Source organism: Petaurus breviceps, unplaced genomic scaffold, assembly GCF_028583685.1.
Source record: "Petaurus breviceps papuanus isolate PSGF00001 unplaced genomic scaffold, PetGlider_PUasm1.0 400, whole genome shotgun sequence".
Lineage (NCBI taxonomy): Eukaryota > Metazoa > Chordata > Mammalia > Diprotodontia > Petauridae > Petaurus > Petaurus breviceps.
The window spans coordinates 4,303,329-4,319,932 of record NW_027186316.1 but is presented as its reverse complement, the minus strand read 5'-3'; the positions used below and the strand labels follow the sequence as shown (position 1 = coordinate 4,319,932).

The 16,604-nt window shown below is 44.5% G+C and overlaps 1 protein-coding gene across 1 annotated transcript in view; it reads right to left on the bottom strand.

Moving 5' to 3' along the window:
* The window catches only part of COL4A5 (collagen type IV alpha 5 chain), a 211,520-nt gene that overhangs the window by 56,606 nt on the left and 138,310 nt on the right, over nucleotides 1-16,604 (bottom strand). The window contains exons 29-32 of the mRNA XM_069100381.1: nucleotides 15,268-15,417; nucleotides 11,972-12,070; nucleotides 3,804-3,893; nucleotides 2,675-2,814 (exon numbers count right to left, since the gene is read on the bottom strand). Coding sequence (XP_068956482.1) covers nucleotides 2,675-2,814; nucleotides 3,804-3,893; nucleotides 11,972-12,070; nucleotides 15,268-15,417 — 479 coding nt within the window. The remainder of the gene's footprint in view (nucleotides 1-2,674; nucleotides 2,815-3,803; nucleotides 3,894-11,971; nucleotides 12,071-15,267; nucleotides 15,418-16,604) is intronic.

Here is a 16,604-nt window from a genome sequence, read left to right as displayed (position 1 = left end):
GAGAGAAGGAGGGAGGGAGAAAGAGAGAGAATGTGAGAGACAGAGAAAGGGAGGGGGAGATAAAGAGAAATAAAGAAGGGGAGAGAGCATGAGATAGGATAGGAGAGAGTAAGGGAGAGAAATAGAGAAGAGGGAAGGAGTGACAGAGAGAGAGACAGAGAGAGAAAGAGACAGAGACAGAGAGAGACAGAGACAGAGGCAGAGACAGAGAGACAAAGACAGAGACAGACATAGAGAGAGACAGAGACAGAGAGAGAGAAAGAGACAGAGAGAGACAGAGACAAAGAAAGAGACAGAGAGAGACAGAGAGACAGAGATAGAGAGAGAGACAGAGACAGAGTGACAGAGACAGACAGAGAGAGAGACAGAGAGAGAGAAGGAGAGAAGGTCAGAGAAGCAGAGAAGAGTGTGCACTAAGAAGCACAGAATCGGGGAGGGAGGCTTCTTGTAGGTGTTTCTAAGCTGAGGAGGCAGGGACAGTAACAAGAAGCGGAGCAGTCTGACTAGACTAGAGAAGGGAAGGAGGGGAGTTATGGTCTCTAGATCTAGAAAAGTTGGCTGGAGAAAGATGGCGAGGGCCTTTACACCAAGCCCAGGGGCACTGCAGATCTCAGCAGTAGAAGAGAGCTTGAGATCACAGGCCCCCTAATATAGAGCTGGAAGGGACCTCAGAAGCCATCTGGTCTAATCCTCTCATTTTACAGATGAGGAAACTGAGGCCCAGAGAGGAAAAATGACTTGTCCGAGATCACACAGGTAGTATCAGAGGTGGGATTTGAAATTAAGTGTCCTGATTTCTGAGGGGGAAGAGCACAAGCACTTATTATGTGCCAAGAACTGTGCTAAGAGTTTTCTAAATATTATCTCATTTGACCTTCATAACAACTCTGTGAGAAAGGTCCTCATTTTACAGCTGGGGAAACTAAGACAGATAGAGGGGTAGTGACTTGTGCAGGGTCACAAAGCTAGTGAGTGTCTTCGTGCCTCTGCTGGGCGCCGCTGGCGGCTCCCCACCGCCGACCCCCCACCCCCCACCCGTGTTCCCCTGTACCACACTGACTCCAATGTAGATCTAATTAGATATCTAATCACGGCTTCCTGTTGCCATCTCAGCAACATTACTTTCAAGGACCTCTGTTTTTATTAATGTGGCTCCAATTTGCCCACACAATTCTTGAAATAAATTAGTTGAAGCCGAGCATTGAGCGAAGTCCTGTGGGCTCCAGCTTTGTTATCTCTGGCTCCGTGAGAATGATAGCCCTTTGTGGGGAATTTCCTATTAAATCTCTGTTTTGAACCTACTGCGTCTACAACCCATTCGAAAATCACTTCCTTCATTAGAACGATGGTTCTGGTGTGGTGTGGGAGAGCAGAGGGGGATCCTAAGTACTTTCTGGCACCCACTACCATGGAGTTCCATCAGAAGTGGCAATGATTCTACTGCTGGGTTTCATGGGGTCATCAAACATAGCAAGAAAGGTACCGCACATCTGGCAAGGGCTTACCAACCGTATGACCTTGGACAAGTCACTTTATATCATGGTGTCTCCATTTCTCCTTTCATAAAGCAGCAGGAGAAATGATCATAAATGATGACAGTTCACATTTATATGGGCTTTAAATTCTGCCCAACACTTTCTATATGTGGTCTCCTTTGAGCCTATGGAGTTAATACTATTCATCTCCCCATTTTCCAGGTGAAACCAAGGCCCAAAGGTCAAGGGATTTTGTCCAGGCTCCCAGAGCTAGCCTGAGGTAGGATCTGAACCCAGAGCACACTGGAGTACAAGTCCAACCTTCATCCATTGGGCCACACTTCTTCTCCAAGGGGAGGGCAAATGACCTAGATGAGTTCCAAGTTTTCACAGTCTGTGATTTGTGCTTGTGTCTCCCTCAGGGCCTAGTATCATCCATAGCAGTTTAACTCAATAAACAGTATAGGAGAACTAGCATGCTAATAATAGCTCACATTTTGAAAGTGCCTACTATGTGCCAGGCATTACACCACAGTGCTTTGCTTTACAATTATTATCTCATTTAAGCACCCTCAGGGTTGTTATAAGCCTTAAATGAGATGATCATTCCCATTTTACAGTTGAGGAAACCGAGGCAGACAGAAGTTAAGTGACTGGCCCAGGGTCACATAGCTAGAAAGTGTCGGTGGCCAGATCTGAACTTTGTCTTCCTGACTCCAGGCCCAGTGTGCTATCCACTGTGCCACTTAACCAAACTGGCATGGAGATTTCTTTGGTTTATTGAAATATACTCTTAATTTGAGATAGGAAATAATAGCATTACAATGGTTCTGTTTTTCACTTATTTCTCATTCTGATTTCACCTCTTCTCATTCAAACTGCCAACTCCAGAGAAAAGAGAGCATCTTGGCTTTTTTTGTTTTTGTTCTTTGGGAGGAAGGTAAGGCAATGCAGTTAAATGACTTGCCCAAGGTCACAAAGCTAGTGTCAAGTGTCTGTCTCAGGTCCTCCTGACTCCAGGGCTGGTGCTCTATGCACTGCACCACCTAGTCTCCCCTAAAAGAGAGCATCTTCAAGGCCCAGCCTGTGTACACAGCTGTATTATTTAGGTTGTTTAAATAAGATGCAGCAATAATGATAATGTCAGAGAGAAGTCCCATATGTTCCCAGCAGCCTCCCTTCTACCTGCAGGACTGTACCTTAGGTCCTGGGAGACCCAAGTGACCAATTTCTACAGCACCAGGGGCTCCTTTCTCTCCATTTTCTCCAAGAAATCCTGGGGAGCCAGGCTGGCCAGCAACTCCTGGCCTCCCTGGAGAGCCTTCCACACCTCGGAGACCTGTTAAAATAGTTATTAATTGTAGCATACACTTTATTAGCTGACACATCAAGATAAATGTAGCCAAGGAAACAGGGGGGAGAGAGAGAGAAACAAAGCACTCTGCATTGAAAGACTAGCAAGAGACAGCTGGGGCTGGTCCAGGCCCTGACATCTGGCAGGGGAGGGACACTTCCTCCCTCCTCCAACTTCCCAGAGTCCAGCTGCTGGTCCTGCCTCTTCTGGGCAGTGTGGGGCACCCAGGGTTAACTTCACAGGTAGAAGACCCTGGACCCTTACCTTAACCTACAAGTAAGCCCAACCCTTTCACTTTCCAGTCTCTCTCCTTCTCTGCCCTCCCTTTCTGCCAAGCCCTCGGGAAATATGCTCTATTGGTAACCAACTCCATTTTATCTGTGACTTTTTTCACATTCCTTCCATCTTTCCGGCACTCACTGTAACTTAACTTTCACGTGAAGACACTTGGCATCATCCCTTGGGTGACTACTCCTCATTTAACACCTTAACACATGAGAGGAAAGGAGAAATTGGCAGCTTCCTTGGTCCTGCTGCTACTTTTCGACCTTTCCTCATTCAGCCACCTCAGACCATACTTACTACTGGTCAGTTGGCCCTTATCCTCCAATACATTCAGTCCCTGGCTCTGTGTCATCTTTGGACATCCTGATCTCTTGGATCCTCACTGCCCTTAATTGTGATCCTCACAATTACCTTGAGCATGCCCAGGAGAGGGGATATGCTAACCACGAGTCCTGCCTGCTAAACTCAGGTCCCAGGTCCCACAGTCCCTGACACTGAGATGAAGACTCACAGATTTCTGAATGTTTAAGTCTCAAGAATTCTGACAGTATGTTCCTCAATTCCTGTCTGATGCATCAATGCCCTGGCCTGTCAGTATAAAAAAGTATCTCCTTTTGGCAATTACAAAAAAACATAAGTAAACCATCTTACCTCAGGTGAACAGCATTCTGGGATTTCTTCTCACTCACCTGGAAATCCCATGTCTCCTATGCGTCCTTTTAATCCAGGAGGGCCTACTAGTCCTGGTCTTCCTAGAAGGCCTTGGTTTCCTTTGGGGCCTAGAGAAATCAATATGGTAGAATTCAAAGGTAATCTCAGAGTGTATCGAGGTTAGGACAGTGTGGGACGCTGGTCTTGGAGATCCTAATCCACGTTTCCTCATAATGGCAGCCCAGAAGGACCGCGCTAAATGGAGAGCCACTGTGCCAGGCCCTTAGAATACAAAGAAAGGCAAAAACCTGATCCTTGGAGCTTCCATTCTAAATAACTAGGTTGAGGGTTCTTAAGTCGGTGTTAAAACTGTAGGGGGTTACACCTTTATTTTTACAAACTTCTAACTGAAATTTAGCATTTCCTCTAATTATTTAAAAGTATGATGCTGAGAAGGGGTCCATAGGCTTCCCCAGACTTCCCAAGGGGTCCTTGACACCAAATGAGATTAAGAACCCCTGAACTAGGCACATACACATTATATACTGAGTAGCTGAAAGGCAACATGAGCAGAGAAGACAAGGGGGCTCTGTTGTGGGGGACAAAGAGGTGGGCTGCAGGTGGGCTTTGAGCTGAGTTTTGGAGGAAGTCAGGGGCAGAGGTAAGGAGGGACAGCCAGGGCAAAGATACGGTAGCAGGGTCAAAGGGTATTGTGTGTGGGGGTATGGCCAGGGTAGAAAGGTCAAAGAGTGTGGGGGGTAGGGGTACAGTTTAAAGTATGAGAAGACTGGAAAGGTAAGATGGGGCCAGGTTATGAAGGGTTTTATATTCATAGCTACTCCTCAGGCTAATGCAGCTTTAAAAGTAAGAACCCAAATTTCACCAAGCCTACTGTCCCTATGGATATTGCACTGGTAATAAAGCAAATTAAATCAGCAGCCTTTTTGAATCACAAAACAGCCAATGTGCCTTTCCTTATGCAAGTGAGCAAAGACCTATTTCCAAAATTGGCTGAAGCCTTTTCCCCCTCTTTCAAAAAATGAATTTTCTTGCTGTCCTTTCTCCTTCCATCACATACATTTCCTAACGTATACCTCTCCCCTCTCCCTCCCAGAGAGCCATCCCCTAGGACACAGAATGAAAAAGAGATAAAAAATAGTTTAGCATAACTAACCAACCAATCCAAAAAATATCCGACATTGTATGTTGTGTTGCATATCCACAGTCCCCCACCATTGCAAAGATAAGGAGGGAAGTAAATTCTTCTCTTCCTTTTCTGGGGCCAAGCTTGGGGTTATTATCATTTCTTAACATTTGGTTTAAATTATTGTTGCTATTGTTCTTTCAATCTCCATTGTATATTGGCATTGTATATGTTATTTTCTTGGTCCTGCTTACCTTACTCTGCATTGGTTCATAGAAGTTTTCCCACGCTTCTCTGAATTTTCAATATTCACTGTTTCTTACAAAACAGTAATATCTATCACATCAATGGACCACAACTTGTTCTGGCTAAACACTTGTCACCCCAAAATTCAGCTCATTAGGTCCTTCCCAATGTATATCCTCAGATACTCCCATCCATTCCAATTAACTGTGCCACTTGAAAGTCCAATTTGTTTTGAAAGGGTCCAGAATCCATTAGAGATTTGTGATGCATTAATATAATGGGATATTTACTCTGCTGTAAGAAACAATGCATAGTAAGAATTCAGAGAAGCAGGGGAAGACTTATATGAACTGATGCAGAGGGAAATCAAACAGATCTCAAAAACACCATATACAATGACTACAATGGTGGAAACAGAAAGAACAATAAAAAATCCCCTGAAACTGAATCTTGTATACTTATGACTAAGCTTGGTTCCAGACATGAGATTTTTTTTAAAAAGACCCTCCCTTGATTCTTTGAAGAGATGGGGAACTATGGGTATGGAACATGGTATATACCATCAGATTTAATGTGTTGTTTGTTTTTGCTGAAATTATTTTTTCCTTCTTTCTTTTTGATTCCTTGTTATAAAGGTTCACTTAGTAGGAACCACTATTTTAACTATGAAGAGATGATGACTGAACCCCTGGGAGCTGATTAAGTGAAGAGGTAGAGAGAGTGAAGAGAAGAGGGCACATAAGATTAGAGAATTATGGACAGATGGAAAGGACCTCAGAAGCCATCTATCTCAATCTCCTCATTTTACAAAGGAAAGAACTGAAATCCAAGGAGGGGAAATGACTTGTTCAAGGTCACACAAGTCATTATGATAAAAGGGAGGGTGGTGCTAAATCCAGGTCTCTGACTTGGAATACAGGGCTCTTTTCCACTGTACCACAGAGGGAAGAGGGACACTGTACGAAGGTTGATAACAAAAGCTATTCATTTTATAAAACTTTTGTGAAGGGTTGCAGCTGGGTTGACTCTGGAAGGTGACTAGCTTCAAAGTAGAGACTTAGGGGAGATGCCAAGCTGGTTTCACAAGATAGGCACACCCCTGGGTATTCCGCCAGGGGCTCTTTCCTGGGCACAGGCTGCCAACTTGGGGAGCAGGTGAAGGAAGGGGCACTATGTGCCTCTTCCTTACATATCCAATTGAGAGAGCAGGCAGACTGGGGAGAAATAACTGCCTAAGTATTATGGGGTTTAGCAGAAAGATGGCATGCAGCTGTTTTTTATTTTCACAGGTGCTGCAGCAAAAGGAAATTGGCTGAAGCGGGAACCAAGTAGAGATTCTATAAAAAAGAAAGAAAAACTTGTGAACAGAAAGGGTTATTAACACGCAAGCAGGTATCCAAGGGAGGCTGCAAAACGGCCATCCCTGGGCCAGGAGAGAGCATGCTGGGAAACACAACCTGTGCCCATGCCTTGCACTCTTACCTCTGGGCCTGTGGTGGTGATGATGAGAAAGGGGGGTGAGATTGGCAAAGCAGTGTGTTATACCTGGCACTCACACAAAGATCAGAGAACTAGAGCTGGAAGAAGACTCTGAGGCCAGCTAGTTCATCTCCTCATTTCACCAAGGGGGGAAACTGAGGCCCACAGAAGGGAAGCAACTGGCCCAAGATCATAGAATCACAGATTTAGAGCTGGAAGGCCATTCTAGAGGTCATATAGTCCAACCTCTTCATTTTAGAGAAAAGGAAACTCTGGTCCAGCGAAGCATAATGGCTTGGCCAGGGTCTCATAGGGTATAAGTGAGATAAGTAGGATTTCAACTCTCCCTGCCCTGAGAGTCTAGAGAGAGAATATCTGCACCAGTTAGGAAGCCATGATATAGAAGAGAGGCACACAAATCCTATCCCCCAGGGTCCAGATTTAACTGCTGTTTTCATTCTTCTATCACCCTCAAGTCAGTCTTCCTAAGCACCATGGGGAGCAGCTGCTGCCCCAGGTTTCAGCCTTTTGGACTTCTAGAAGGTAGCCCAGAGTCCCTGGCAGTGTGGCTGCTGGAGATCAGCACTGTAGACATGTCCCAGGTAATCGAGCAGAGATGGATACCAGAAGACGAGGAAGGAGGATCACAAGTCCCAGCACTGGGGCTATTGTGACTCATGTTTGTGTGTCTGGTGGGTTGCAGAAGCCTAATTTCTCTCACTGCTCTTCCTCTGCTCTCCTCTGTTATATTCTGTGACCCTGAGACACTTCAGGCACTCCCTTCCCTTTTTGTTTCTATGAGCTGGTGGTGTGGGTGGATCAGAGCTTCTTTCTACCAGTTCTGCAGATCTAGGAGGGCAAGTTGGAGGAGGCTGAGAAGACAAGATGGCTAGAGGTAGATGGCTGCACAGAAGTGTCTGACTGAATTCCTTCAATTTGTAACAGATGTTCTAGAGAGCTCCACCCAGAAGTTCTGATTGAAGGAAATAGGTCACTCACAGAACTGGGATTGTAGGAAAATGTATACAGGCACAATTTCCCCAAATACCTAAGCTTCATTGTCCTTTACCTACCCTTGAAGAGACTTCCTGCTACAAAGTTAGTGGTTCAAAAAAAGAAGATGGCAGAAAGGTGTGGAGTCCACAAGCTGGTCATGCCAAGCACAGAGTAGGGGGCTGCTGCACTCAGCCCAGTGGGGTCAAACTCAAACTAAGCTATACATAATATGTAATATATAATACGTGCCCTATGGGCACATGTTGAGTAGAAAACCACATAGTAACATTTACCTATGTTTTCTTTTCTTTTTATTTATTTTGTTGATATTTCCTAATTACTTATGATTCTGGTTCAGGACATACTTGGGAACCTTGTACCCTGGGCCATACCTCTGACACTTCTGACTTAGACTGACCTTTTTGGCACAATCATTATTGAGGCGATGGCTTGAGACTCTACCTGTGCTAACAGTTAGGGCCAGGAGGAAATGCTGAGACCGAGATGTAGAGAAGATTATGCAAGCTACCTACAGGGCCTTTGGGAGCTGGCCCTGCTGGAGAGAATTGGCCCTGGGACTGCAGTGGATTCTGAGATCCTGGAAGAGTCAGACTGCCTGGTGAGGCAAGAGGAGGACAAGGTCCCCTACCACAACGTTCTCTTCCTTCCCCCAATCCTTTCCTCTTCTGCAGAAAGTAGAAAGGACAACAAAGAAACTTCCATTTTTCCTGGCATTTTTACCTGATACAACAAAATGTGTGCTGCCATAGGTGAACTGCCCTATGAGAATGAATATAAAATAGGGTCATGAAAGAGGAGAGACCCCAAAGTTAAGGATGAGGGTTCAAGAACGGAAATAAGAATTGTTCCTATTTTTAGCATGTGCATGTTCTATCCAGGGGTGGAAAATCTGTGGCTTCGAGGCCACATGGTCCTCAAGTGTGGCCCTTTGACAGAATTCCAAATTCACTAAACAAATCCTTTTATTGTAATACTATAGCCTAGAATTGAAAGCATGGATCAGAGAGGGCTTCCTTCCTGACCAGCTCTTTCAGGCTATATTGAGTATATCAGTGGATTGAAAGCTGAGTTTGGAGTCAGGAAGACCCGAGTTCAAATCCAGCCTCAGATGCTTGCTGATTGTATGAACCTGGGTAAGTCACTCTACCCTGTTTGCCTCAGGTTCCCCATCTATAAAATGATTTTGGAGAAGGAAATGGTAAACCACTCAAGTATCTGTGCCCAAGAAAATCCCAAATGGAGTACAAAGAGTTAGACACAACCAAAACAAGAACAACTCACCTCCCAAGAGAGCTGATGAACTCAAGATGCAAAATGAGATATATATCTTTGAACATAATCAATGTGGAGATCTGTTTTGCTTGACTACACATATTTATTATGAAGGTTCTGTTTTTCTTTTAAATTGGAAGTGGAATATAGAGCCAATAAATGCTTGTTAATTGAAAAACAAAACAAAATTTAGGAAAAAAAAGAGAAACCTATCAAGTACCCATCATGCCTATATCCACTGCCATGCATTTTCTTTTTACAATAACCAATAAACTATGGGATCAAATAATTTGTTTAGTATTTAAGTCCTGTGCATGTGGGGAAAGGATTTTGACCAGAGGAGGGCCAAGAGAGATAGGGCAGAGGCTTCTGAACTGTGTACAGGCTATAGACTTTATGCTTTCATATTTTTATCCATAGAGTTTGTAACTTGCTGGTAGGTTCTGATTCCTTATCTTGTGAAATAAGCGGCAACTACTTGAAATCTAGCACATAACTCCTTTCTTTGAGGTTGTGGGGTTGCAGGCTTTTAGAAAGTAACTTCTGCCATCTTGTTGGTGACATGATCTGTTTTAATTTTTAGTAATATTCCATTTCATCTCCTAGATTAATTTCAGTGTGATCCCTTGCAGCTGTCAGCTTGGCAATGAGGGGAGCAGTTTAGTCGTTTACACAGGATGAGTACCCTCTCATGACCAGTGGAAATACTATAGTTTTTCAGGAAGGCTATCCCACACATGGGCCAGAGTAAATTTGATTAGACATCAAGGCTGGATGGTACCTGCAAGCAGAATGCCACCTGGTAAACAACTCAGATACTGCATCTTCTTGCTGGATAATTAATACAGTGACACACTGTATTTCTGTAGGTTTAAGGAAGCTGCCACATGGCTTAATGGCATCATGGAAAGGGCTACAAGGGTTGCAGATATCACATGCAGGGATTATATTTGAAATTAATTTTTTTTTAATTACCAATTATCTATTTTCTTTTTCTCCTACACCCCACCCCAAAGAAAAAGAAAATCATTTTAATAACAGTCAACTCTAGGGGGCAGCTAGGTGGCACAGTGAATAGAGTACTGGCCCTGGAGTCAGGAGGACCTGAGTGCAAATCCAACCTTACACACTTGACACACTAACTAGCTGTGTGACCTTGGGCAAGTCACTTAACCCCAATTGCCTTGCCAATAGAAAAAATAATAATAGTCAACTCTAAGCAAATTTCTTTGTTGACCACGTCCAAAAAATGTCTCATTCTGTTCCCTGAGTCCATCTCCTTCCTGTCAGGTTGTGGCTGGCATATTTCATGATCAGGTCCTCTGAAATCACACATGAGTGTTACTTTGATCAGAGTCCTTAAAACTTTCAAAGTTGTTTGTTTTGTACAGTGTCCCTGCTATTGTATAAACTGTTCTACTTCTGCTTATTCCATTCTTCAGTGATTTATACAAGCCTTCAAGATGTTCGTTTTTATAATATTGATGTTATGGTATAAGTCATTCTTCTGCTTTCACTCACTTTACTCATGTTCATGCAAGTCTTCCTGTGTGTCTTTGGAAATTATCTTTTTCTTCATTTCTTGCAGTACAGTATATTCCATTACACCCAGATACCAGGATCTGTTCGGTCATTCCCCAGTTTGTGGGCATCCCTAGTTTGCAAGTTTTTGTCATCATAAAAAGAACGGCTAGAAATGTTTTGTATATACAGGACCTTTCTCTCTTTCTTTGATTTCCTTGGAGTCCAGGCCTAGCAGTAGTATTTTTAGGCCAGAAGACACGTACTGGTTGGTAACTTTTTGTTTATAATTCCAAATTGTTTTCCAGAACAGTTTAAGGGTGGGGAACCTGTGGCCTTGAGGTCACATGTGAAGTTTGTTCTGTGAAGTTTGAATTTAGTTAAAGGCTACCCTTCAAGACCTGCAGGAAATTTGTTCTGTGAAGTTGGGATTCAGGCAAAGGGCCACATTTGAGGATCTACAGAGCCACATGTGGCCTTGAGGCTGCAGGTTCCCTACCCCTGCTTTAGACCTACTCATAGGTCCCCTAAGAGCAGAACTAAAATTCTTTTCCATCTAGATTTTGCTTTTCTTATTTAAATTTCCCCCCCGCCATGAGACGTTCCTCTCTCATAATGCCATGTATCCTAAATCTAGGGATAGGCAATTAAAAATTACGTTTCAGTTTTAATCTGACATATTTCCTTTCCAGTTGAAGCCACCCTTCAGAGTGGAATCACTGTATAAGCAATGGTTGGTGAAGGGGCATTGTTCTAGCTTTTGATCTTCTGGGCTTCTGGAAGATAGACCTGATCAGCCAGGAGTGCGGCTACTGGAAATCAGCACTGTGAAGGTGACCCAAATACAGGAGCATAGGGTGAAGGGACTGCTGGCTTCCTCTGCTTTCTCCAGTCCACAGCCCTGAGCCAGGGTTCCAGACACACCGCCTTCCCTAATCCTTTCCATGAGCTGTGGGGTAGTTCAGGAATTCCCCCACACCCTCCCTAAGTACCCAAGATGGCAAGAAGAAGGAGATTTAGGAAATAATTTGAGGTGAATAATTCCATACCGGAATATTTGGCCTACTTCCTTTCATTTTTTTCACTATGTCCAACAACCTATGGGATCCCAGGATGGTAAGCATTTGAGCATCTGGCCCAGAGGAGGGGCCACAATGATTACAGGTGTCACTGGAGCTGCAGTGACTGACGTGGTGGGAGGTGGAATGCTACACTAGGTGATATATGATTCAGTAAATACATCCACATAGAATTCTGGAAAATGCATTGAGGGCCATGTCTAAAAACACATCTTGCTTCCGTTGCCACAAAAACAAGCAAAAAAAATTCTGGTAAAATGTCCACAACAAGGTGGACCAGATGTCACCATCTTTGGGCCAACAAGCAAAGCCATCTTTGATGGTTTCTAGCACTGCAGTAGAACCTAAGTCTAAGCATCGCCATGCAGGTTCAATACTTCGTGGAAAGTTTCCCCACATTGGGAAAAGACCCATATCTTTGCAGAAGTACCCCCACCATGGTACTCACCTGGTGCTCCAGGGGAACCAGGCTGTCCAACCAGCCCAGGTTGTCCTGGGTCTCCAGGAGTACCTTGGGAGCCTTTGGGACCCCATACTCCAGGAATGCCTTCCAAGAAAGAGGAGAAAAAAAAGGAAAGTTAAGCCAAGGCTGCAGATCCATGACAAATGTCATCAATGCATGTCCCTGAATTTCAGAACTCTGAATGGAACAGAAGCAAAGTTTCTGTGCTGTCATGGCGTCAATGTCAAAATCACTTTCCTAATATAATCTCTCTCATCCTATTTTATCCAACATCAAATAATGCCAAACATGAAATGGGGAGGGGGGTGGTAAAGAAAGGGGCAAGCTCTAGAGCCACCTCCCATTTCACTGGACAGAGGATCTTCCCTCAAGGCAACTTCTAGAAATCAGACATTCTTCAGCTCTTCTGAGACCTTGAAAATTGCCTAAGGTAACAGCCACAATATGTCCAGTGGCTGGAGCTGAACCCAGACCTTCCAACCTCCAGGTGGGAAGACAGGCTGGAACTTGTGTTCAGTGACTAGTAAATCGACTTTAATGATGCACTTGTCCCCTTGCCCTGTTTTTATTTTTTGCTTTTTGAAGGGCAATTGGGGTTAAGTGACTTGCCCAAGGTCACACTAATTTTTGTGTTAAGGGTCTGAGGCCGGATTTGAACTCAGGTCCTCCTGACTCTAAGGCTGGTGCTCTATTCACTGCACCACCTAGCTGCCCCTCCTTGCCTTTTTCTTAGGGGACTTCACTAAGGACTGTTGAGATTAAACTGCATTTAGTTGCACAGCTTTGGCAAAGGGACACCCTGAAAGGCCAGATGGCAGAGCACCGCTGGACCAGGGCAGCCTCTTCCACTTGGCAGTCCACTGCCCTGCAAGTAAAAGGCTGGCAAGAACTGATAGAGGACATCCCGAGCTGGCAGGGAGCTCCAAAGCTGGCTCACCCCAAGGAGGACACTGAGATCCAAGGAAATGAACAGACCCGCCCAAGGTCACACAGGTGCTAAGAACAGAATGAGGATTTGAACCCAGGGCCTGTGAGTCTAGGGCCAGTGCCCTTTCCACTGCGTCCAGTATTTCTCTCTCTGTTCCAACTCTAATCTGAGCCACTGGAGCCTGGCACCTTTTGTGCTTCTGCTCAGTCTGGAGGGGTGGGGCATATGAAGTCTCCCATCCTATCCTGAGGAGGGGTTGGGGGGCACTGGGGAGAGAACGAACTACTGAGACAAGCTTCAACCAAGAAAAGGTGTGAGGCAGCGTTGGGCATTAGGGAGCGGCCAGAGCCTGGGCTGGGGGCTACAAGTCACAAGTCCTGGGTTCCAGAGTTCCTTCTGCAGCCCCTATGTGTGACCCTTCTTTGGACCTCAGTATTTGACCCTGTAAGGTTACTGGCTTAGACAGGAGGGAGCTTCAATTGCCTCTCTGTTGGTTCAAATCGAAATTGAACTCTTACCATCACCCAAATCTCAGGTATTCATTAGTGAGCTGACTCTTTATTAGCTGGTAAACCTCTAATGGCTACTGTTTGATAATAATAAAAATAATATATAATGTATAAACAAATATACAATAATATACAGTAACAATAATAATAACGATCCTTCTATTAAGGGGATCTGTCCTGTGAAGTTTGTATTCAGCCAAAGGGCCGCCCTTGAGGACCTAGAGGGGATTTGTTCTGGGAAGTTTGTATTCAGCCAAAGGGCCATCCTTGAGGACCAAGGGAGGGATTTGCTCTGGGAAGTCTGGATTCAGTCAAAGGGCTGTCCTTGAGGACCTGAAGGGTCACATGTGGCCTTGAGCCTGCAGGTTCCCTACCCCTGCCCTAGACTCAAAAAGAATTTCCTTTCCCTTTAAATTAAGACGCAAATACAGTTATCCCTTCCATATTATGGGGGTTAGGAGCATAGCACCTCCACAATCTGGAAAATCAGCATAAAATATTTTGGCCTTCCCTTTGTACCAGGAAAGAAGATTGAATTATTATGGTATCATAAAATAAAATATGTTGATATTATACCATACTATACATATATTTTATGCATTTCTGGGCATCTAAACTTTTTCTGTGACATCTGCTAGCCTTCATGGAAAACTTCCCCCCAAAATCCCATTGAATTTTTTATGCTGACATGTGATATTGAACCTGCCATGGGGAAAGTCACAATGTGGAATAATGCATGTGCAAATACAAAAGTGAATGGAGAAACAAAAAACTTAGGTTGCCCAGTGGATAAGGCTTGGGGTCAACGAGACCCGAGTTGGAATCCTACCTTACATACTTACTAGCTATGTAACCCTGGGCGATTGGCCTCAGGTTCTTCATCTGTTAAAAGAAAATGGAGCTGATAACAGCATCCCCCTCTCAGGGCTGTTGTGAGAACTGAATGAGAGAACAAGACAGGGTGTCTCCAAAGTCAGTGCAGTTTTAAGCTATTAAAGTTGAGAGGGGTAGCTAGGTGGCGCTGTGAATAGAGCACCAGTCCTGGAGTCAGGAGGACCTGAGTTCAAATCCGGCCTCAGACACTTAACATAAAAACTAGCTGTGTGACGTTGGGCAGGTCACTTAATACCTGAAAGCATTCTAGAAATGTTAGCAATTATTATTATTATTGACTGGAAGGGAATAAGCAGTGTTATTATTGATATTTTATATATATATGTGCATATATATTACACAGAATAATGGAGTAACTGGTATGTTTTATCAATATTTCTATGAAATTCATTTTCTAAGATGTAAATCTTTTCCAATGTGGATTATTTAGTTTGTTTCGGAGGGGCTTTTGGACTAGACCTGTGATTGCATGGGTAGAGGGAACTCCCAGTGAGCAAACTCCTTCTAGAAATGTATGTCAGAATCTGCTTGGAAGCACTGAGGGGGTGAGGGACTGGACCAGGGTCACGCAGCCTCACACATGTATCAGGAGCAATACTGGAACTCAATCCTTCTTGACCCTGAGGAAGACATAAGGGCACTAACCCCTGCACTATACGGCCTCTCTATCTAAATGTATGTTCATCATTGTTCAGTTGTTTTTACTTGTGTCCAACTCTTCATGACTCCATTTGGGGTTTTCTTGGCAGAGGTACTGGAGTGGTTTGCCATTTCTTTCTCTAGTTCATTTGACAGATGAGGAAACTGAGGTAAATGGGGTGAAGGGATTTGCCCAGGTTATACTGGCCTAGTTTTACATTAGTTGTGAAATATGTCATTTTAAAAACTTAATGTAATCTAAATTCAAGGTTACTCTAAACACCCTGGCCTAGCTGATGCCATTTCCTTACCTGGGAAGCCTGGTTCTCCCTTCTCCCCCTTTACGGTCAGACAGTTTGGATCCACTTGTCCAGGAGGGCCCGGAATGCCAGGCTTGCCTTTTCTACCTTTTTGTCCTACAGGTCCAGGAAATCCCACCTGGCCCGGCAAACCATCCTCCCCTAGAATGGGCAGAGAAAAAGAGACACTTGGGATGTATTATTGTGCATACATACACAGTATTTATTGTTCTATATGTGTGTTGTCCATGGTATGTATATAGGCACACATATTCATGGTGCCTATGTACATCATTCACAGTCCTTATCCACATACCCATATATATTCACATACATGTATACACATACACACACTCACACTGCTCTGGAGTGTTAGGGATCTGTACAAGGTCTCCTGTGCCCCATCTGTCAGGAATACACGCTTCCTGTAAAGACCCCACAGGGGAACTCACATGCTGGCCATTAAGAGCCATGAACAATACAGAATCTGGCCACCCTTTCTCATCATGGGTCCTCCCTTCTGGTGTCCTTGACTGGGCACAGTGGTCAGAACACAGCCCGAGCCCCTACCACATGTCTCCGGCTTTCCTGCAAAATGTCAGGGGATTGTGCTACTTTCTGGCATGACCCCGCCTTGCAGATTCATTAACAGGTGACTAATAAGGGCTTGGTGATTGATTAATCCATCTGGCTCTCCCATTGGAGTGGGGATGGCTCCATTCTTGGTCCTCACATCCCTAGTGTCTAGTCCAATACCTGTCACACAGTTAAGCCTTTAATAAATACCTGTTGACTGACAGATCTTCCTTCCACTAGAAGGGAAGGCCCCTGAGGGCAGAGCCTGTCTATTTTTGTCTTTGAATCCCCAACACTTAGCAAACCACTGCCATGTAAGTGCTTTATAAATGGTTGTTGATTGATGGATGTTGCTTCTCATTACAAACCCCTCCCTCTGTGTCTCCTCTCTCTCTCTCTCTCTCTCTCTCTCTCTCTCTCTCTCTCTCTCTCTGTCTCTCTCTCTCTCTCTCTCTCTCTCTCTCTCTCACACACACACACACACACACTCACTCACTCACTCACTCAGACCTACTCTTTCCTCATGATACAGTCTATCTTCCATGACTCCTTCCACAGCACATCCATCAAGGATGGAATGGTAAATAGCCTGACATTTCTTCAGCCCTACCTGCTTTGGGCACATCACCTTTGGGGGTTAGAGAAGGAAGTAAAGGAGGGAGGGAGGGAGGGAGGGAGGGAAGGAAGGAAGGAAGGAAGGAAGGAAGGAAGGAAGGAAGGAAGGAAGGAAGGAAGGAAGGAAGGAAGGAAGGAAGGAAGGAAGGAAGGAAGGA